Below are 22,941 nucleotides of genomic sequence, written 5' to 3'. Positions count from 1 at the left end.
CTGAAAAATGCCCTGACAGTCTAATGTGAACAGGACCCGAACCAGACCGTTCCCCTAAATTCTAGCTAGATAAGGTCAGGGTAGGGTGGCTCTTTTTTTACAGAAGGGCGGAGGGATCTGTGTAAGATCTAAGAGCCATGAAGACTGGGACGCACTGGAGAGAGAGAGGGTTGGGGATGAGGAACTGGTGATGCATTTGCTCTGGTTTGTACTGACCTGTGCCAGGTTTGATGGCCACTGGGTTGACGGCAGAGATTTCCAGGTTCGGCACGAGCTCGTATCCTTTCTCCTGCTGTTTGCCCTTGCCTTCGTGATATCGGCTATATATGCCACGGCCGGCAGAATACCCTCCCAGGTAGGAACCCCTGGGCCCCGGGGTTCTGTTCCCAGCTGCACCGCGTCCTCGGCCTCTTATGCTGCCTGCTGAAAGTAACAACACAGAAAAGGGTGAGCCAGCAACAGGGATGGTCCAGAGCCACTAAAATGGGCTAATAAGATGCTCCCGATGACCTGTTTTGGGCCACTTTAACATGCTAATCTGTAGGCTTAATCCAAGGTGAGTTCCCAGGATTGTAACTGCAACTTCAATTTTAGAGTTTATGAAAGTTAGATCTGGGGTGGGGGTGGGGGGCTGGAGAGAAGGCTCAGTGGTTAGGAGCACTGACTGTTCTTCCAGAGGACCTGAGTTCAATTCCCAGCAACTACGTGGCTCACAAATCTGTAATGGGATCTGATGCCCTCTTCTGGTGTGTCTGAAGATGATGACAGTGTACTTATATATAATAAATAAATAAATTTTTTTTAAAAAGTTAGATCTGGAAAGTGATGTGCCCATCTTCCTTCCTCATTTTGTGCTAAAAAAGGGGGGGGCGGGGAGAGGATATTAACTCAGACCCAGCGAACAGGACAGTGTTCTTGAATTTATGTCATGAGTCCGTTCTAGTGTCATGCTTGGTCTTATATCCTTAGTGACTCTAAGAAACCACGACTTCGCTAACCAGCACCTTAAGATTTAATTTCGGAAGTGGTAACCCAGGCTCCCCTCAAACTAGGAGTCCTCTAGCCTCGCCCTTTAGCATGCTGGCCTGGCTCAGAATCAGACTGTAACATAACCTCCAAAGGATAAGCAGGCTTGCTCTACATGGGTTAGGGCCTAGGGACTTTCAGCCACGCTCAATCGGACACCCTTGTCTAGGGGGCTGAACACCCATGGGGCCCTCAAGTCTCCACTAACTTTTCACGAAGTAGTCCCGGTTGGGCCCGATGAGCGCGTTGTAGGGGTAGCCATAATAGGCCAGCGTGTAGGGGTCACAGGAGTACACGTAGCTGGGCTGTTGTGCCACTGCCTCAGCTGAGCCACCGCCACCCTTGGCTGCCTTCTGGTAGCGAGAGTACTGCTCCTTGTCCACAGGCTTGGCCAGCGTGACTTCTAAGCAGGAGCCCTCCAGCTCTGTGCCATTGAGGTTGTTCATAGCGTGCACAGCGTCCTCGCGGCTAGTGAAGTGCACGAAGGCGTAGTCACGGATCTTCTTGACTCTTTCCACACAGCCTGGGTTGAACTGGCCAAAGCTCCTCTTGATGGTCTCCTCGGTGGTCTCGATCATGAGGTTGCGCACGTAGAGGATCTTCACGGTCTGCATCACATCCTCATCTACATCAATCTCTGGCTCGGCCCAGTCCACGGCTATCTGGTGGCCCCACAGCTGGATACGACCCGGCATGAGCTTGCGACGGGCCATTGCTGCGGCCCGATGGCTCTCATATTCCACAAAGGCGAAGCCTCGGTTTTTCATCTTGTCTGCTGCACTGGCATACACAATCACGTTGAGCACGCCCTCGGTGACCTTGGCGATCTCCTCCAGGATCTCCCCACGCTTCTTCATCTTGGGGATGCCACCGATGAAGAGGCGGCAGTTGTCCACACTGCAGCACACTCCCAGCAGACGACCCGGGCGGATCTCATAGTTGTTGAGCTCACGGACAGCTCGCTTGGCCTCGTGCTTGTGGCAGTACATCACGAAGGCATAGCCGCGGTTCTTGCCATCGAAATCCATCATGAGGCGCAGCTCGTAGATGCGACCTACCGTCTCAAACACAGGCACCAGCTCATCTTCATACACATCACGTGGGATCTTGCCCACGAAGACCTCACAGCCACGCTGGGGATGCGGGCCCTCCCAGCCGGGCGGGGGTCCACCATACTTGCGCTGCCCATTCTCCTGTACCATGTTGTAACCGGTGCGCTCCATCAGTGCCAACAGTGCAGCCTCATTGGGCGCGCCCGCCACACCCTCCGGTACCTTGGTGGAGGACCCCACTGTTGGATCGCTGTTCATGGCTGTGGTGGAATCTTCTGCAGTCATAATGTCAAAGGCATCCACAGCTGGAGGAAACCTGCAAAAGAGAAAGGAAGAGTGTGAGTGGGGAACCCAGCAAGGACGTCAATCTAAGCTCACTTCCTGTGTTTCTGCTCACTCTTGGGTGATGCATTCTTGTAAACAGATAGGTCGTGGGGTGCTGAATTGAGATGTTAGATTGGGGAGGTCGCTGTAGAAATGCAGGTGCCCTTTAAATAGTCAAACTGTGAGAACCTGCTGTCATCTTTGGGGAAAATCTTAGTTCTTGTAGTAAACAATTTTTGTTTTATTCCTGCACTTTCGACTCTAGTATCATTTCACTACAGCACATTGCAAATTTGTTTCTTTGGCACACACAGCCTGTTTATTTTGTTTATTTAATGGTAGATCTTTCCATTACACTAAGAGAAAGGGAAGGACATAATTGTCTCCCATTGTGGTGTGAGTCGTTGGGCCGTGGAACCTAGGGCCTTTTGCATGTTAGGCCAGCGTTCTACCACTACGTTCTATCTCCAGACCTACAGCAATGTGTTTATTAGCGTAAACTTCAAGGAGGTGTTTTCCTACAGCTACTGAGCTGTGCGCTGAAGTTTTCAACAGGAAATGGGATTGTCTCAACTGGTGTGCAGCGGTCCTAACGAGTCAGAGGTTTTATGACATTCAGGCTAAATTTTGTGAACCATTCAGATTTGGACTTAGTACATAAAGAGCCAGGTTATCTCAGGGAGCTGTGAAGCAATATTTCTGTGGGGAAAAAAAGACACCACAGGTTTCAAAGAAATGTCATCTGCATTCTCAGCTCACCTTTGTACACTAACATTCAACTCAGCTGGCTTGTGGGGAAAGAGACTCGGGAGTTGGGTAAATTGCCCAGTTCACATAGGAACCTAGGCTTTGGTTCCAGATTCCATATTCTTTTTTCTTTTTTTCCCAGAACTGTGTGGTACAAAACATCTATTTATTTATTTAGGCAGGGTCTCGATCATTCTAGTCATAGATGACCTGGAACTCAATTCTCTACCCAGGTCATGTCTGGATCTCAGGGTAATTCTCCTATCCCAGCTTCCCAAGCACTGGGATTACAGATGTGAGCTACCAACCAAGTCCAACTCTTTTTTTTTTTATTAAGGATTTATTTATTTAATGTATATGAACATCCTGTCACTGACACACCAGAACAGAGCATTGAACCCCATTACAGATGGTTGTGAGCCACCATGTGGTTGCTGGGGATTGAACTCAGGACCTCTGGAAGAGCAGACAGTGCTCTTATCCTCTGAGCCATCTCTCCAGCCCCCAACTCTTTGTTTATTTTGTTCTGTTTAAAGACCAGGTCCTCGTAAGTAAGTAGCTTAGTGTGGCCTTGAACTCACACAACCTTCCTGCCCTTGGCGTCACCATGCTTGGCTTAGTACAATTTTGGAGGAGATGAGAGGAAAGCTGCCACTGTAGCTAATGGTGCTTAAGGGAGCAAGAAACAGAACTAAAATTTGTTTAAATTAAGTAGCCATGGGTGTCTGGTCTGAATGGTGTCCACCTTTATTCTGAGAGTGAGCAGAGAGTAAGGATGTTATTAAAAGTTACATACGATGCTTATAATGAAAAGGTTTTGAATGAACTCTTTCTTCTTTCTCTTTCCTTTCTTTTTCATTTGTTTTAAGACAGGGTTTCTCTGTGTAGCCCTGGAACCTACTCTAGACCAGGCTGACCCGGAACTCAGAGATCTGCTTGACTCTGCCTCATGACTGCTTTGATGAAAGGTGTGTGTGGCCACCATCCAGCATCTGGACGAATTTTTTAAAGAATGAAGTAGATCTTATTATTGGGCAAATGAATTCTATAGAAAATCAAGATGGGTTGGAGAGATGGCCCAGCAGTTAAAAGTACTGGCTGATCTTCTTTCTAAAGGATCCAAATTTGATTCTTAGTACACATATGGGATCTCATGACTGTCTGTAACTCAAGTTCTAGATCTAAAACCCTCTTTTGGGCTCCTCAGGCACTAGACAAGAATGTGGTACATGCATGCATGCATACATACATACATACATACATACACACATACATATACATATATACATACACACATACACACATACAAACATACACATATATACACATACATACATATACATTCACACATCATACACATACATATACTTATACATATGCACACACATACATGTACATACATACACATACATATACATACACACATATGCACATACATACACATACATATACATACACACATACATACACATACATATACATACACATACATACATGCACATATACATACACATACATACATGCACATACATATACATACACACATACACACATACATACATGCAGGTAAAACAGCATACACAGAAAATAAAATAGTAGCAAAACAGAAACAAGTGTTACTTGTGATAACTACCATAAAACTTTCTCTATCTTTTTTCTCTTTTGTGGTTAGTGTCTGCGGTGTGGCTTCTTCCTCTTTGCGGCTTCATATTTTAGAAACATACAGACACCTTCTCACTATTTGTAAAAAATAACTTTAATGGTGGCCTAAGGTTTCACCACTTAACTATAACCAGGAAAAGTTTACTTTTAAAACATAGAATTATGAATTGTGCATGAGACTATTCAGCAAAAATTCAAGGACTAGCGAGGTGGCTGAGGATGTGCTGGCATAGTGGGCATGACAGGTCCTGGGTTCAATACCCAGTATCACAAATAAAAGAAAAAGAGAAAAGAAAGCGAAGTATGGTATCACACATCTGTAATTCCAGTACTCACAAGGCAGAGGCAAGAGGATTGTGGGTTTGAGGTTAACATACAGAACAGCTGGTGTCATAAAGAAAGACGAACCTCAAATCTATACTGATATGCACAACAGAGACATGTGTTGCCACTTAGCCAAGCAGTCCTCTTCTGATCCATCTGCCATGACAAGAGCAATAGAGTGTAGGGCTGCTGAAGCCAGACTGCATGGCTGTCTGAGTCCTCGGTAACCCTTCCTAGTTGTATGACTTAGAAGGAGGACACTTAGCTACTATAGGAATCAGTTCCCCTACCCGTAAATGGGAATCCTAAGGACAGAATTGATTTTAGCACAACAAAGAAGCCAACAAAAAGCACCCTCTTTGCTTAGTGCTGAGGTTCAAGATGTGCGTTCTCAGCTGCCTGCTCCAGCCTCCTAGGCTGCTGTCCGCTGCCACCCGCTCCAGCAATTGTGGATTCCAACCCCCAGGAACGATAAGGCTTTGTTTTCACAAGTTGCTTGGTAATGTTATCTTATCACAAGGACAGAAAATAACCAATATAGACATTCCCACTTGGAGTCCAGGCTGGTTTTGAACTCATGTTCCTCCTACCCCAGCCTCCTCTGGGCTGAGATTACACAGGTATGCTCAACCACGCCCAACTTGAACAAGACACCTTCACCTATGCCTAAAACACTGCAACAGCTCAGGGAAGGCAAGATCACTTTTGATTCAAATTCTGGTGAAAACTCAGACCAATCATTTAAACTTTAGAGTGGTTTTAATTAGGATGGTTCAGTGGGTAAGGGCGCTTGCCACCAAGCCTGACAACAGTAGGTCCTCTATGGTGGAGAAGATCAAATCCTGCAAGTTCTCTTCTGACTTCCACACACACGCCCGCTCCCCACCTACACAAATGAATGTAATGAAAAGTTTAAAATGTATCTTTGGATGGGGTTTCCTTCTAGTCATTTATCTTGTTTTCCTCGTGCTTCAGTGCTTGTAAGTCAGCTAGAACCAGCTCCTTATAAACGTTTTCTGAGTGTCCGTTTGGAACGATGCATTTGTTCCTTTAATTTCAGTGCCAGCATTGAGTGTCAATGTCTGTCTCCTTCCCTATGGAAGATGAGCAGGTGTAGCTTAGGAGACTTGCAATGGAGGATGGCAAATACATGATCAAGGGAGACTCTATGTGTTTCATAACAGTAAACATGATGTCCTGTATGGTCACAGGAGTAGAACTTAGGCCTTAGAGTACCACAGCCCCCTGCCCTCCCCACTCTCCTTTCAGAAAAACAGAAAAGAATACCAACAAGTGAACAAAACTGGGATTTCTACGTAGGCCCTTAAAAATGACATGCCTTTAAAAATTCTTTACCTGTGTATGTATGTGTACTTGCGTGTGGGTGTCTGCGGAGGCCAGACGAGAGCATCAGATCCTCTGGAGCTGGCCTAATAGGCAGTTGTGAGTCACCAAATGTGTGTGCTGGGAACTGAACTTGGATCCTCTAGGAGAGCAGTAAGTCCTCACACTGAGCCATTTCTCCAGCTTCCTGAATGGTAAGCCTTTCAAAATGTTATACTTGCTTATAATATACAAGTCTTGTGTCTTATCCTCAGCCTTGCAGACAGATAGACAGGCAGACAGACAGACAGGCAGACAGACAGATGAGATGCTGGATCCGTTGAGTATGTTTATGAAAATCTTATAGTCTACAAGCTCCATTCTCCTTATCATCCTGCCACAGTTAAATAAGTTATATAAAAAAGGAAATCATTTACATAGTGTCTTTTAAAAGGCCATTATGGGGCTGACATATCACTTCTCTCCAAACCAATAGCGGATGGGACTTGGAACAACTATGGTACCACATATGGTCCACCACTTGAAATATAGGCAGTATGGCCTACACAGTCTTCAATGCTTTCTCTCTAGCCTGGTTCTGGTGAAACTGTCAGAGTGTGCTGGTTAAGTGAAGCTGAGTAATGTAGATTTGACGTGGAAAGCCTATTCACTCTCTTCTGTGTCCCAGGCTGAATAACGGCTTAAATTCAGGACCAGCGCAAAAAAAAAAAAAAAAAAAAAAAAAAAAAAAAAAAAAAAAAAAACAAAAAACCATCAACAACAAAAAAAAACCTAACATTTTGACTTTCTGTTTATGTGTGTCCACTTTGTGTGTAGAAGCTAGAATTCTATCTAGGATGCCTTCCTCCACTGTTGCCTCCTTATTTTCTGAAGTAGGAGTGCTCGCTGAGCCGGGAGCTTACTGATTTGGCTGGCCAGGCTGGCCAGTACGTTTCAGGGATCCCCCATTCTCTGCCCACCAAATCCCATGTAGCACTGATGTTGTAGCCATGCATTGCCATGCCCAGCTTCCCCTGCGTGCTTCTGAGCACCTTGCTGAGTGAGCCTTCTCCTAGCCTTTGTTTTCTTTGAACAGGTTGGCCTGCCTCTCCCAGGTTAGCCAGCAGCTCACGGAAATCACCTTGCTCTGCCTCCTAAGTGCTGACATTTCAGGCATTCATTATCACCCTCTGATAGTTTCACACACAGATAACATATATCCCAGAGTCACAGACCCATTTCAGGCTCTTACTCGAAGCAGCAGTGCAGTATTTATGAGCGGGTATGACACAGTTCTTGACAAACACATGTAAGTGATAGTTTAAGAGACAGAGGTTGTTTTCCTTCTTTACCTATCTACCCACTCACTCACCCACCCACCCAATTGTTTTTGAGTAACCATACCCATGTGTCCTGTGTTAGCTGCAGGAAGGCCTTGTCCTTGTGGCGCTCACCTCCCAGCAAGCTGGATTATGCTTAGACACAAGAAGTTGAAGTCTACGGTTCTTTACATGTGTGCTTACTGACCAGGAACTGCTTCAAAAGGGTCAGGGTTTAATTCTTAACAATCTGTTCCTAATAAGGTTACAGTCCTCAAGGTCAGTGCCCAGCCACCTCAGAATCTAAAAACCAGTCTTGAATTTGGGGGAGATCAAGGAGGGCTGAGTACATGGAAGGGATTAGAAGGAGAAAAGTAAAGAGGGGGGAAAAGGCGTAATTATATCGTAATTAAAAATTATATTTAAGAAAGGAAAAAAATGGGCTGGAGAGATGGCTCAGCGGTTAAGAGCACCCGACTGCTCTTCCAGAGGTCATGAGTTCAATTCCCAGCAACCACATGGTGGCTCACAACCATCTGTAAAGAGATCCGATGCCCTCTTCTGGTGTGTCTGAGGACAGCTACAGTGTACTTATATATAATAAATAAATAAATCTTAGAAAGGAAAAAAATGGCGGGGGTTGGGGATTTAGCTCAGTGGTAGAGCGCTTGCCTAGGAAGCGCAAGGCCCTGGGTTCGGTCCCCAGCTCCGAAAAAAAAAAAAAAAAAAAAAAAAAAAAGGCCTTGTGGTGGGGAAGGAAAAAAATTAGCCCCAGGAAGCTAGAGAGATGGCTCAGTGGTTGGGGGGGTTTGCTGCGTGCTCGTGTGAGCTGGAGGTCAGATCCAAACACTCACACAACAAGCTGGATATCCTGTAAACATGTATAACTCCAGTTCCAAGGAAGCCCACCTCTTCACCCAGATATGTGTACATCCACTCACACAGACACACTCAGATACACGCACGCACACACAGAGTCACATTCACACAGTCACATTCACACACATATACACACTCACATAAATAAGCAAATAAACAAATAGACATAAAATTAGCCTTGGAGGTCTGGTATGACATCACAAGCTGGTCACCCTAGCTTTTAGGGAAGCAGATGCCGAAGGAACGGGGGTTTGAGGTCATGCTCAGCAATGCATCAAGTTCCAGGCTAGCCTTTATCTTTAGAAAGCAAAACTCCTAAGGAACATAGCTCAGTGGTGGACTACTTGCCTACCTGCCACAAGGCCCTGAGATTAGCCGGGTGGTGCTGGGGCACACTTTTAATCCCAGCACTAGGGAGGCAGAGGCAGTCAGAGTCCAAGGTCAGCCTGGTCTACAGAGCTAGCTCCAGGACAGCCAGAGAGGTCTACAAGGGGAAACTCCATCTCACATTGAAAAAAAAGGGATTAAAAATGAGCCTTGGACTGGGTGTGGCAGCAAGCAATTGCAATCTCAGCTCTCAGAAGGGTGAGGAAGAGGATTGGATCAGTCATGCCTTCTAGACTAGCCTAGAATATTCTCATACAACAGCATGCTGTGCAGGGAAGTGTCTGACAGATACCAAAACTGAATGCCAAGATCCCTGCTTAAGGTAGACGGGTGGATGAAGTTGATCCTTGGCTATGAGTAAAACAAGAATGCAGGCACACAGCATAGACTTTCTCAGTTTATTTACAAGGCAGGAAACAATCTTTCAGGACCAGGCAGAGCACCTCAGACTTCAGAGTCGGAGAGAGCAAGGATGGTCTTGACTCCTCCAGTGGTGAACCATGAGAGAAATCTTTGAGGCTTCACAGACGCATCTATAAAGCCTGCAATGTAACAGGCAGTGCTATGCTCTGTTTATCTGGATGCATACTATGGGGAAGGGGTATTATTAGGGTCCCTACCCTACAGAGCAATTAAGTAGAAGCTCCGGGAATGAGCATCAGAGGCAGTGCCAGCCTGATTCAGAGTTCACACCACAGCAGCTGCAGCTGATCCTCCTCACAGCATGAGGATTACAGGAAACGACATGTGAGGGGCTCCTGGGCCAAAACTTCAAAAGAAGGGATCAAGGAATGTCACTATAAGAAAATTGAACTTGAACATGAGACAAGAATCCTGGCTCTATGTAAGATTCTTGTGTTTACAGGAAAGCAAGCAAAAGGTTCTTAGGGCCAGCTTCAAACCAGTCGACACAGAAGTAGCTGGTGAGTACTGGTGGAGACTGGTGTGTCAGCCTCCTAGGTGCCATGCCACAGGTAAGCTGGCTGGCTGTCATTCTTCTCTGGTGTTGTGGCTTAGACATCCAAGCACAAATCTGATTCTCATCAAACCTTGGCTTGAGCACTTTGCAGAGGGGGTTCCAGAAAGAACCTGTAGAGACCTGCCACACTCTACAAATGGTCCAAGTGTCCCCTGGGTGCCAGATGCCTGAAGGCGGGACCCTCCCAGCACATGCTCTCTCTGTGCACACTCCTCACTCCTCACTGAGGGGTGCCAACATCAAGTGGGCATGGCAGGGTATTTGAAGGAATTCAATCTTTCAGCTTAGCATATGCTACTGTATGAAAATGTACTTTCAAGCAGAGCTACTGCTCTCCTGGGTTCTGGTGGAATTTTTGTTGTAGGTTACATTTGCACTTACAAGGTAAGCTCACAGCACAAATCTTCAGATTTGAATCCTGGTCTTAGTATGGTTCACAGTATCTTTCATTCAGATTTTAGTTTTTAACTGGTTGCCAATATACTTAGAACTATTTCTAGTGTTTAAAAAACCAGTCCTTATCAAAGGCATGTATGAGTTTATTCTAAAATTACTTTGATTGTCAGTTAATTTTGGTTCATAGTTCTGACATGTGTGTGTGTGGGAGGAGGGAAAGAGGAATTCAAATTCGAATCCCACTTTCTAACCCTGTCCCGTGAGTTCTGACTTGGATTCCCACACGCACCAGTTTAGTCAGCACCCACCTGAGAGGATTCAGTGACACTTGAAGACACCTGACTCACAATAAGCGAGAAAGGTTAGCAATGGCTGTTCTTGTTTTAAAGACTGTTACTTAAGCTGGATTAAGTGGTTTATGCTTATAAACCCAGCACTTAGGAGGCTGAGGAAGAAAAACTGTTAAGAGTTCCAAGTTAATATGGATGGCAGAGATAGGGTGCTGGGGGAGAGGGTGGGGTATGGGTTTGAAAGGAAAAGAGAAGAGGAAAGGGGGGGTCGCTTTAAGACCAGGGTTCACATTTTAGGGAGAACTTTGTCACTAAGGTTGTGAATAACCTCATGGATTACAGAGATATTCTGTGTGAAGAAAGAGCTCACCACAAATCAGGAAGAAACCAGGAAAGAAAGATCAGCTTCTGCAGAGGGTTTCTAACATGTGGCATTTAGTGTTTTGCCCAGTGCCAAGTCACCACCACCTACTCGAATAAACATCAGGGAGGGCTGCTCCTGCTCTTGGGGCTCTGGTCGAATTGGGGCATGTCTGTCAGTCCTAAGACTGAAAGAGTAAAAGGATTCCCACTGGAAGTCAGGCCACAGGACTAGGAATTTACCTAGGAGCTCAAACAATAAGCAAGGAAGGGAACACGGACTCACCCGGTACTCCCCACCCCACCCTCACCCCGCCTACACTAAATTGCCCTCTGGACACATAAAAAAGCCTTTCTGTGAGTCTCCTTGCTATACGCAAAATTTTAGAGATAGAAGACAATGACATTCTGGCCTTTTTCTACTTTAGATGCTCTAGATTGAGGAATAGTTCGTGTAGGAGGGCTCAGCCATGTTGATGCTGGTAACATAGTCTGTTATGGTAAATAAAGGACATCACTCAATGGATGGCCGTGTTTGATCAACAGAAGAGCCAAGAGGCTTAATTTTCCCAGGCACTTCTATCTACACGACCCTGAAAGGGAGGCTTTGCTGTGGGTTCCCGGGGATACCAGTCGTACGTCACAAGAGGGGTGAAACTACTTGCCAAAAAGTGGGTAAAGTAGAGGGAATTTCTGCCCCGGCGTTTGACAGTCCATGAATATCTGCTGGGAATCCACTGTCTTGTCCCTTTTATAAGCATTACAACACTTAACACTTAACAAGTTCATTGGTACTGGAAACAAACACCTAAGCAGACCCAAAGCACACCACCAGCATACAGTAGGAGGCATCTATCGGTTCCCTCCTTGTTCTGGCTCTGCTGGCCTGCGCCATTGAGAGATGGGGACAGAACAGAAAGTCTAACTGGAAGGCAGGCAGATGCCTGAATTAAGAAAGCAGCTGCTGAGGTTTCTGTCTTGAAGAGACGCGATGGTTTGCATTTTAGATTTTTTTCCCTACCCACATGATCTCATTTCACAGAGTCCCAGATTCTGAGCTGCACGAGGACCCAAGGCAACATTTAACGCAGGATTTCGAACCTTCCGTAGCTCTGTCAGCATTCTGGATGTTGTGAGGGGATGGTCTTGGCATTGTAGGATGTTTGAAAGCATCCCTGCCCCTCTACCCACGGGATGCACAAACACGTGATCCTACAACATTGTGACAACCAGAGACAGTGCAAAGTTTGTGGGATGGGGGATGTACAGCGTGTCCCTTTGTGGAGAACTGTCGCTGTAATCCACTGGAGTTGCCAAGATGGTATATAATAAGTAATTAACATGTGTTATTTCATGTATCTCCCCTCAGCGGAAGTCTGGTGTTTTGTATTCTTTCTTTTGAACTGTTCCTCACACTCCCTCCCCAGGTCCCCCTAGAGACTACAAAGGATCTATAGTCCAAGTTGGCCTAGAACTCACTAGTCTTCCTACCTCTTTCTCCTGAGTATTAAGATTACAGGCATGTACCACCCAACCAGGCCAACAGTTCTGCGTTCCAGCTTTGACAGGGGCAGTGTTGTTCAAGGGGACAGGTCAGTGTCTGAGATACCAGACATCTTATTAATAATGTGGCAGAGATGTTACTGATTTTATTTTTCATGTGCAACAATTACCATCATATATTACTATCACATTTTGTGGTCTTGACTACTAATCTGCACCACAGGCTAACTGACAGGTCACAAATGGGACTTCTGAAACCAGGCTAATGACCTGCCCTGCTATCACAGTGTTTCATTTAAATTGAGAACCTCCACTTCTGGGACACATGGGAACTGCTGGCAATCTGGTTCTCAAGACGTGGGTCACTTTTAAATTCCACTTATGACTTCTGTAATAACATAATAAGCCTCACCTCACAAGAGTCACATTATTTAAGGCATACTACGGACAGTCACTGAGAATGTGGTCTTGGAACAATTCATTGGTACTGAAGTCAGCTTCATCCTCCAATGGCAATGCCGTGATGGTGTAGACTAGGAAACAATAGTCACACCCTCATTTTCTCATTCACTCACTGGGTACTTGCTGTGTACGAGGCTGTGCTAAGAGTGCTTCAGCATGCAGCCACTGCTCAGTCTTTGTGTTCCTAGTCTAGCAGGAAGGAGGAAAGAGCTGAGGGAGCCCTATAAACAAAGAGGAACATTTGCAAGTCTGTTGGAATTATCTAGAGCGGCTGAAATGCCAAGAGGTGTAAAAGGGACAGAAGAGGCTCAGAAGGCAAATGGAGCTGGGCTGAAACCCACTCCTTATTCTGTGTGGAGACAACGGGAAACTGAAGGCAGAAGACATGGCCAGGGGGCCTCAGATGAATCTTCAGGTGCAAAGGGCATGGTTCTTGCACAATGGTTCTGCTCAGGATTTGATCAATGCATTTAGGAAGTACTCTAAGTGCCCAGGACAAATGAGTGACATTTATAAGAAGACAGACGATCTAGAACCTCAGAATGAATGGCACAAGACAAACCTGAGGGTCTCTGTCTTGCCAGCCATGGTTAGTGTCAGATAGACCAAACCTATGAATTGCTGTCATTGTCCCCTTTCAGACATGCTGCAACTACCATCATTTTCCCTCTGTCTTTCTCTAAGAGGAGAGAGTCTGTGCCTGTTCCTGACCCTCAAAGTTTGGAAAATAAAAGATATTTGTTAAAGGGAAAGGTTGTAATTTCTAACTCAACAGGCTAACCAGTAGCAATCAATGTGTTTTTGCACAAAGCGCTGTGCTGGGGACAGTGCAGCAGGGTGAGGTGGTAGCCACAAAGGCACAAGAGTACTCAGGACTAGGCGGTCACATACCAGTTGAGTGAACGTTTATTGCGTTGGAAGCTAAGGCTAGCTCAATAATGTAGATAACCAACGGTCAAACCCAAGGAACGATCCAGTTATCACATGCAGAAAGGCCTAGAACTTTCCATACCTCTGGCTAATTATGGAGACAGACTCCTTCCTTGTCCTGTTATCCTCAGAACTATGTTATCATAGGTTATATTACTATAAATGTCCTTGTAAGGGCTTTATAGAATCCATTAAACTCATGAAAAGCAACTCCCGTTTTATGACCAAACCATTTAGCCCTGTGAGAAACCCTTAGGGGGCCTCCTTCCATATGTGGGTCATTTCGGGAGAATGGTGTGGTTAGCTCATGTGCAGAGGACAGGGCAGCAGTGAAAGAGAAGAGAGAGAGATAGCTTACAGGTAATCCTTGCAAGAAAGGAGATAGGCTGGAAATAATTTCTAGAATTATCTTAAAAGTAGACTGACAAAGCGCTATGGCCAGTGAGCTTATAGCCCTTGAATTTATGAGTACCAGACATTTCATGGAAATTCCTTAATTCTTGACATTTCTGTGAGTAGTACTGCCCTGGAGAAGAAAACAGCAAACCAGGGCCGCCATGCTGACCTTGCCTTTCTGGATATTTTTACAGTTTTACTGCAACTCAGCCATGAACAAGGCGTTAGTCCTGTCTGTCTATGGTTGCTCTTATGCAACAAAGGTAGGGTTAAATTACAATGGCAGAGAATGGAAGATTTGCAAAGCCAAAATGGCTGACAGCCTGGCCCTGTAGAGAGAATCTCCTATAGCTATCACCTGTCAATAAAAAAAAAAAACAAAAACAAACCAATGGCCAATGAGCTGAGAGGTAGGAAACAGGAGGTGGGACACTGACAGGAAGAGAAAATTCTGGAAAATAGTGAGAGAATAAAAGGAGATGCAGAGAGAGAGGCAGCAATCAATGTGAGAGAGATTCGAACAAGATGCTGAGGAAGACACAAAGGAAGAAGTGGGTTAGGGCTGAAGGAGAGACCATTAACCGTGAGGAACACATAGAAGAGTTTAAATAAGTTCCGAGCTAGTCAGGGGATGGAGCCAAAGCTTATGGCCTAGGCATTTGATAGTTAGTCTCAGAGTTGTCATTCTGGGAGGAAAAGACAAATTTAAATTTTCTTAATGTGGTCTGGCAAACTCTAAAAACCCTGATTCCCTGAGTTTGAGAGCCCCCACCCCCAAAACAACAACATTGTTATAGGATGTTGTTAACATATCCAGAGTCTTGGCTCCTCATCACCCTCTCTTACAAAGTGAGCAAAGGCCGAGGTGATCTATATCTTAAAGATCATGAACAGGACACCCGTGCCAAGTGCCCACACCGGAACCACGTCTGATAAGCGCGAGCTATTGGTGCTCTCCTTTTTGAAGGATGGAAAATTGAGAGAGTCAGACAGCCCTCCCAAGGACCCAGACAGATGTGAGGGGTACACCTGATGGCAAAATCATGCTCTCTCCAACAGGATATGCTTTCTTTGCTTCTTCCTCACATATGCTGTTAGTTCTGGCCAGTGTAAATGTAATAAAATCACAATCAGTGGGGAATGGGCCTAGGTCAACACAGATAAAAGACGATAAAACCCCAGCTCCATGATAAACAATTGGGGAAACCATTCCTCGCTACACTGTAATACCCCACTTTGCTTTCTAGACCCTGGAGTTCAGCACAATGTACCACAGCTACTCCAGCCGTGTGTGAAGTGGTATCCAGCTCTACTCTAAAATCAACAACTCATGGAGTTAACTTTTTTTTTTTTTTTTTTTAATGGCAGGGTCTCAAGTAACCCAGGTTGGCCTTGAACTCACTACGTAACCAAGGGTGGTCTTGAACTCCTGATCTATATTCCTCTACTTCCAGAGTGCCAGGACACAGATGTCACCAATCGTCTGGCTTAAATGGAATTCATTCTCCTGACCTAACTTTCAGAGTGGGGATACGGGGTGCACACCGTGGAGTGTGGATGGGGGCTGCACCTCTAGACTGTGAGTTAAGTGCCTTTGCCACCCGTGCTCTGCCCTTGAGAAACAAAGGTTCCCTCATACATTCACATAGCATCCCTCCATCCCAACTGCAGTTTCGCTATAAAATGCTGACAGTACTATTATTAATTAAAGAAGTCATGAAATATAAGTGTGTTCACAAGCTTAGCACAAAGTCATGATGCACTGTGGTAAATTTGGAAAAAAAGAATTTTTTTTAACATGGTGTTGGGAGTAGAGCCTAGGCTCTTAAGTATGGCAAGCAAACGCTCTAACACTGAGCTACACGACTAAGAGGGAATTATAATTCAATAAAGGTGGATAATTTTTTTGGAGGTAATAGAATCTTATGTTTATATATCCAGACAGTCCAAAAGTAATAGACTCATGTTGTTTTAAAAATTCTAAAACGGAAGCTGGGCAGTGGTAGCTCACACCTTTAATCCCATCATTGGGAGGAAGAGCAGGTGAATCTCTGTGAGTTCAAGGCCAGCCTGGTCTACCTAGTGAGTTTCAGGACAGCCAGGGCTACACAGAGAAACCCTGTCTTTAAAAAAAGAAAAAGAAACAAACAAATCACTTTAAAATTCTAAAACTGGGGGCTGGAGAGATGGCTCAGTGGTTAAGAGCACTGACTGCTACTCCTAGAGGACCCAGGTTCAATTCCCAGCACCTACATGGCAGTTCACAGCAACCTATAACCCCTGTCTAGGGGATCTGACTCCCTCTCACATGCAGGGAAAGCACCAAATGTACATAAAAATTAAAAACAAACTATTTTAAAAAAATCTAAAACTGGTGTACAAAGTGTATTTTAAGAAAGAATATACTCGAAAGAAAAAAATAAATGCTTTTTAAGTTTTTTGAATTAATCTTTCGAGAGATGAAGAAAGAGAACTTCCCCCAATATAAACTTTAGCAGTCACTGTGATGTGCATGAGGGGCGTCCTGTCCTCCCGCTTCCAACTACATTACTAGGCAGCAAAAGTCAGGTGCACTGTGAAAACATGGAATACTGCTAGAATCCCTCGATCCATGAACACATGCTCGCTGGGGCTTGTCCTAGGATGATCTGGTGGTGGGACATGCGAAATAAGTTTACAAGACTCTCACAGGTCTCTTTGTAAGGAACATGACCACTTGCCTGCCCTGAGACAAAGGCTGTGGGCTGGATCGACACAGTCAAACATTAGCTTCAGTTTTAGGTGTGACCTGATTTTGTTTGATTAACATTAGTCACTCCAGTTACAGCTATGAAATGAGACCTGCTCCCATTGGAGCAGGGGTGACACAGATCCTGTTCAATGTGGATGCCCTTGCATTTCAACGACCTTAGACCTTAAGGTGAAAGAGAATTCCCCTACAAAGGGGAATAAGCCCAGGATGATTTTCATGTGTGTGTGGGTATAAATGAAGCTTTTGGTTTTTAAACAGCAGCTGGAGGCTCCTAGAGAGATCACTAGCTGGCCAAAATGCAAAGAGATTGGGGATTCACAAACCTGACCCAGGGCTCAGAGAAATGCAAAAAGGGGAAGAAAAACAGTGAGAGACAGAGGACCGGGACAGTGCCATCTTATTATGCCTGGGAAGTGCCGTAGTCATAGCCGTGAAATCTCAACATGGTGTCCTGAACAAGACCTTCACAATACAAACCGCAGTCAGTGCCAGTTTGGACGAGGGAAATCTCACAAGGTCCCGCCCGAGAACTACAGGCAATCGATGACTGCCTCGAGAGGGAGAATCAGCTTTTCTTCAGGCTCAGAATAACACCAATAGGTCATGAATCCCAAGTGTCAGACCCAAACACAAGCATGTTGATGAGCACAGCCTGGACTCAGGGCTTACGTAGGTAATAACCATGATTAAGGAAGAGGAAGTGGGAGAGGACAGAGGAGGCATTTGAGGCAGGGAGAGATGGGTGGAAATGATGTAAATATAAGAGTTATATGTGAAATGCTCAAAAAAAAATTGTGTTTAAACTGAATGTGAGGTATTTAGAAGTTGAAAATGGCCCAGTAGTCAAGAGCACTTAATGCTCTTGTTGAAGACGCAGGTTCAAGTCCCAGCATCCACTGTCTGCTCACGGCTCCGTAACTCCAGTTCCAGTGCCCTCTTCCGACCTCCAGTGAGAATACTGGAGGATGTGTGGATACTAGGCAGTCAATGCAGTGTATGTACATACATTTGGGTAGAACACACCTACATATAAACTAAAAAAATACATACATTTTAAAAATTGAAAGCATTTTTTTTTAAAGGGGCTAGCTAGAGAGATGGCTCAAGGCATAAGAGCACTTAGTGTTTTGTAGAGGATCCAGGATTGGTTCCCAGCACCCACACGGTGGTGGAAGCCAGCCATGACACTCCAGTCCCAACACCCTCACCATCTTTATGGGCACCAGACACGCATGCGGGCAAAACACTCATACACTTTCAAATGCTTTCATTGTATTATAGAGCACTACAACTATAGCCTCTGTGAAAAAGAAAATATGGGGAAAAGAATGTTCTAGTGAAAGACAATGGGAAAGACCCGGCAGGAGGTCGGTATTCCAACCTTCCCAGGAATACTGCTTCTGCTGGGGAGGTCTCTGCCACATAGTGGGGGGTCCTGTGAAAGGGGCTCTCGGGTTAATCTGATACTAACCACATGATTCAGAAGCACACAAACTCCAAGGTCCTCAGCCTCACATAAGTCTCGTGACCCTTGTTCCATACAGAAGAGAGCACTCTGGGCAAAGCTGAGGGAACGCAGGTTGGAACAACCATGTCCTCCTGCAGCCCATCATCTTCCTTCCTCGTTTGCCTTTGCTTTCCCTTCTTGCTAATGTGCTTTTCTCTGGTCTTAGACCTCCATTTGCTATCTCTGACTCCCAACTGTAATCGCCTTGGTTAATAAGTACCCATTGTAACAAGTGGGAATCAAGGTATGCGGCTATCTGATCGCTCCTTGCTCTTAGAACCTGTTTGAATAATTCCCACCAGTACAGTTGTGATCAGGAAAGAGAGGAGAGCTTGGTCGTGAAAAACTGAAATGTTCATTTGTCTATAAATGAGAGTTGAAGGTGGAATGAGCGTGTTATTTGGAACAAACGACTTGCTTTGTTTACCTCTATGGAAATGGAAGTTATGAGGAGGTGAAAAGGGAAGAGAGGGCTAATGAGAGCCTCTACAGCTTGGCTAGGCAGTAGTTGCTTGGATTGACAACTGACTATGTTAACAGTTCAAGAAAGCAAAACAATATTAAAGAAGTTCATGAAATGTACCCAGTAGAATGGTGCAAGTAAACAGAAAATATCAAGAAATAGGTCATCCGTCAGGGATGGAAATGGGTGGTGGGGTTGAATTGATGTCATTTCTCTTATTCTCTCTGCGTTCACCATGCACATGTGGAGTTAATATTTCAGTTGAGCCCTGATGCATGAATAAAAACAGCCTGGAAGTGAGCTAACTATTCTCAAGCTCACATGGACAGCAAGGTGACTGAATGTGAAGAGACCATCAAGGGAAATGCACTACTCGAACCTCACAAATTATTTTTAGAAAGTATAGGTTATCGAGTGCCATCTAATATCAGAAAATGTGATTCACTTAGTCATTTCTACTTTTCCCCAAATCCCCACTTATGGTAAAGCTAGAATGAGAGTGGCCCACAATGGCCAACAGAGTTTCTCCTTATAAACCAAACCCGGTGTAAAGCAGGGGAGGGGCGGACCTGGTAAACTCTGTCCTGAAGATTATGTTAACAGATTGAGCACTAACTGATCTGGAATTTGGACACTGACTCCCCACGCCGAGCGTTCTGATGTTGAAAGTCTAACTGAATCTTGTTCTGACAGAAAATCCTGTAACTATGGTAGCATAAATGCAGCCCTGCTGTTATCTCAGGCCCGACAGAGAGCGGCCAGCTCACTGTAGACCTTTGGTACTAGGAGGGGCAGCAAACACAGCCAGGAGTTTCTTCCTCCTTCTCACAAGTCTGCCAGGAAAGGGGCTGGAAAGATTTCATATTTTATATTGGAATCATACATAGGCTCTGTCCACAAAAAAACAAAAAAGCAGCACTAGGGAAACTTCTGGAAAAACCCCTGGTACTGTGGGTAGGCTAGCTTAGTTTCTCTGATGTGGCATGAGGAACAATTGACTTTTCTGTGAATGGTGCAGTCATCTACCTAAAACTCCCCACTCCCAACCACAGTGAGCATGTCCTCTCTCGTTCCCTCGGTTTCCAAATAAATATCCTTATAACAGACATGCACACAGATGTGCACAGGCAAGCTTAAAATACTATCAGCTTCTGGTGTTCTTGTGTTGGGATTTCATGAAGCCAAAAGACTAACAGATTTCACTACTGTATGCTAGTTACATGAGCTGTATCTGTTTCCCCAAACTTTCTCTCGACTACCTGTGGGACAAACAACTTTAGTCTGCAAGAAACGATGCAGACGAAGGCTGAACGCATCTGTGGCATCTTATTAACTTCTGCCTGGGCTATGCCTTCACTTAAGATAAAGAACCAATGCCCAGAATCCAGAAACAATCACGGACTCAGCTGTAAAGCAGGCAGCAACTTGATTAACATGGGTGGATGCCTTGAACACACATTTCTTCAAGATACAAGCATCGTTAATCCTTAGGGGCCAGAAAAAAGCCGATATGCCACTTTACCCTTATTATAATGTCGATTGTCAAGACAAGCCCCTATACTGTGGCCAGTTAGGTAGACTCTTTGTACAGTGATGGCAACAGTGTAAAAAATTAGGGTGGAAAACAATCTGCTGATACTTCAGGGAAAAAAAGAAAGAAAGCCTGTAAATACTTTGATTTACCAACTCCTACTGCTGGATGTAAATCTAAAATAAAAGCAGGACTCAGAGATCAAAAACTCAGGTGACAGCAGATGCTGGCGAGGATGTGGAGAAAGAGGAACACTCCTCCATTGTTGGTGGGATTGCAGACTGGTAAAACCATTCTGGAAATCAGTCTGGAGGTTCCTCAGAAAATTGGACATTGAACTGCCTGAGGATCCAGCTATACCTCTCTTGGGCATATACCCAAAAGATGCCTCAACATATAAAAGAGACACGTGCTCCACTATGTTCATCGCAGCCTTATTTATAATAGCCAGAAAATGGAAAGAACCCAGATGCCCTTCAACAGAGGAATGGATACAGAAAATGTGGTACATCTACACAATGGAATATTACTCAGCTATCAAAAACAACGAGTTTATGAAATTCGTAGGCAAATGGTTGGAACTGGAAAATATCATCCTGAGTGAGCTAACCCAATCACAGAAAGACATACATGGTATGCACTCATTGATAAGTGGCTATTAGCCCAAATGCTTGAATTACCCTAGATCCCTAGAACAAACGAAACTCAAGACGGATGATCAAAATGTGAATGCTTCACTCCTTCTTTAAATGAGGAAAAAGAATACCCTTGGCAGGGAAGGGAGAGGCAAAGATTAAAACAGAGACTGAACGAACACCCATTCAGAGCCTGCCCCACATGTGGCCCATACATATACAGCCACCCAATTAGACAAGATGGATGAAGCAAAGAAGTGCAGACCGACAGGAGCTGGATGTAGATCGCTCCTGAGAGACACAGCCAGAATACAGCAAATACAGAGGCGAATGCCAGCAGCAAACCACTGAACTGAGAATAGGTCCCCTATTGAAGGAATCAGAGAAAGAACTGGAAGAGCTTGAAGGGACTCGAGACCCCAAAAGTACAACAATGCCAAGCAACCAGAGCTTCCAGGGACTAAGCCACTACCTAAAGACTATACATGGACTGACCCTGGACTCTGACCCCATAGGTAGCAATGAATATCCTAGTAAGAGCACCAGTGGAAGGGGAAGCTCTGGGTCCTGCTAAGACTGAACCCCCAGTGAACTAGTCTATGGGGGGAGGGCGGCAATGGGGGGAGGGTTGGGAGGGGAACACCCATAAGGAAGGGGAGGGGGGAGGGGGATGTTTGCCCGGAAACCGGGAAAGGGAATAACACTCGAAATGTATATAAGAAATACTCAAGTTAATAAAAAAAAAAATGCTTTAAAAAAAAAAAAAGCAGGACTCAGGTGTTCTTGGGCATATTATTCACAGTAGCCAAAACCAGGGAATACCCTGATGTCTGCTGATGGATAAGAATTAACAAAACCTGGTCCATGTCTTACAATGGAATATTATTCAGCCCTACAAATGAACCCTGAAGACGTGCTTTGTGAAGCAAGCTGGTTATGAAAGAAAGGACAAAGGGTCATGCATCGGAAAGTCTGAAGTGACAGCTACTTCTGCTTTAAATAACAAGCAAGAAGGCCAATTTGCAGAAGCTATGGGGACAGCTCCCAAATCAAATACCATCATACCAAATCTTCTGTCTGTCTTGTACAGAGACCCTTCCTTGCGTACCAGGCATTGAAAAATGTCAAAATACTGATGACTACAGGTTGTGGTGGTGCCTACCCATAATCTTAGCATTTGCTGGACGGAGGTGGGAAGATCAAAAGTTCAAAGCTACCTTGGACTACAAGAGACTCTTTCTTAAAAACATAACAATGAGGGGGAGAGGTTGTGGGAGGGGGACAGTGATCAGGATATATTGAATAAAATTTAAAAAACCCAATAGACAAAACAAGAAAGGAAGGAAGGAAGGGAGAAAGAAAGAAAGAAAGAAAGAAAGAAAGAAAGAAAGAAAGAAAGAAAGAAAGGAAGGAAGGAAGGAAGGAAGAAAGAAAGACAGACAGACAGACAGACAGACAGGCAGACAGGCAGACTAATGTTGTTTGAGATGTCACAGGTAGACTGTGAGCAGTCCAGGTTACTCCAGTCTCTTTCTACAGGAAGAGATGTGTCCTTTCAAGCCACTCAGATGTGATATGCACAGATAAATAAGGATTTATAGTGCAGTTTCAAAGAAACTCATTGTCCCGTGTAACATTCCACTAATTCACCATGTAAACACCAAGGTATACATCACCTCACAGGTGTCCTGTTG

At 44.8% G+C, this 22,941-nt stretch overlaps 1 protein-coding gene across 6 annotated transcripts in view; it reads right to left on the bottom strand.

The window, feature by feature from the left end:
- The window catches only part of Rbm47 (RNA binding motif protein 47), a 139,374-nt gene that overhangs the window by 7,815 nt on the left and 108,618 nt on the right, over positions 1 to 22,941 (bottom strand). For all 6 annotated transcript variants that reach the window (NM_001005882.2, XM_087583071.1, NM_001437052.1 and 3 more), the window contains 2 exon segments: positions 217 to 423; positions 1,235 to 2,394. In NM_001005882.2, the coding sequence (NP_001005882.1) occupies positions 217 to 423; positions 1,235 to 2,363 (1,336 nt within the window). In that variant the 5' untranslated portion in view covers positions 2,364 to 2,394.

Source organism: Rattus norvegicus, chromosome 14, assembly GCF_021556685.1.
Source record: "Rattus norvegicus strain SHRSP/BbbUtx chromosome 14, alternate assembly SHRSP_T2T, whole genome shotgun sequence".
Classification (NCBI taxonomy): domain Eukaryota; kingdom Metazoa; phylum Chordata; class Mammalia; order Rodentia; family Muridae; genus Rattus; species Rattus norvegicus.
Note: the sequence above shows the minus strand (reverse complement) of the source record. Positions and strands in the feature narration are given on the sequence as shown.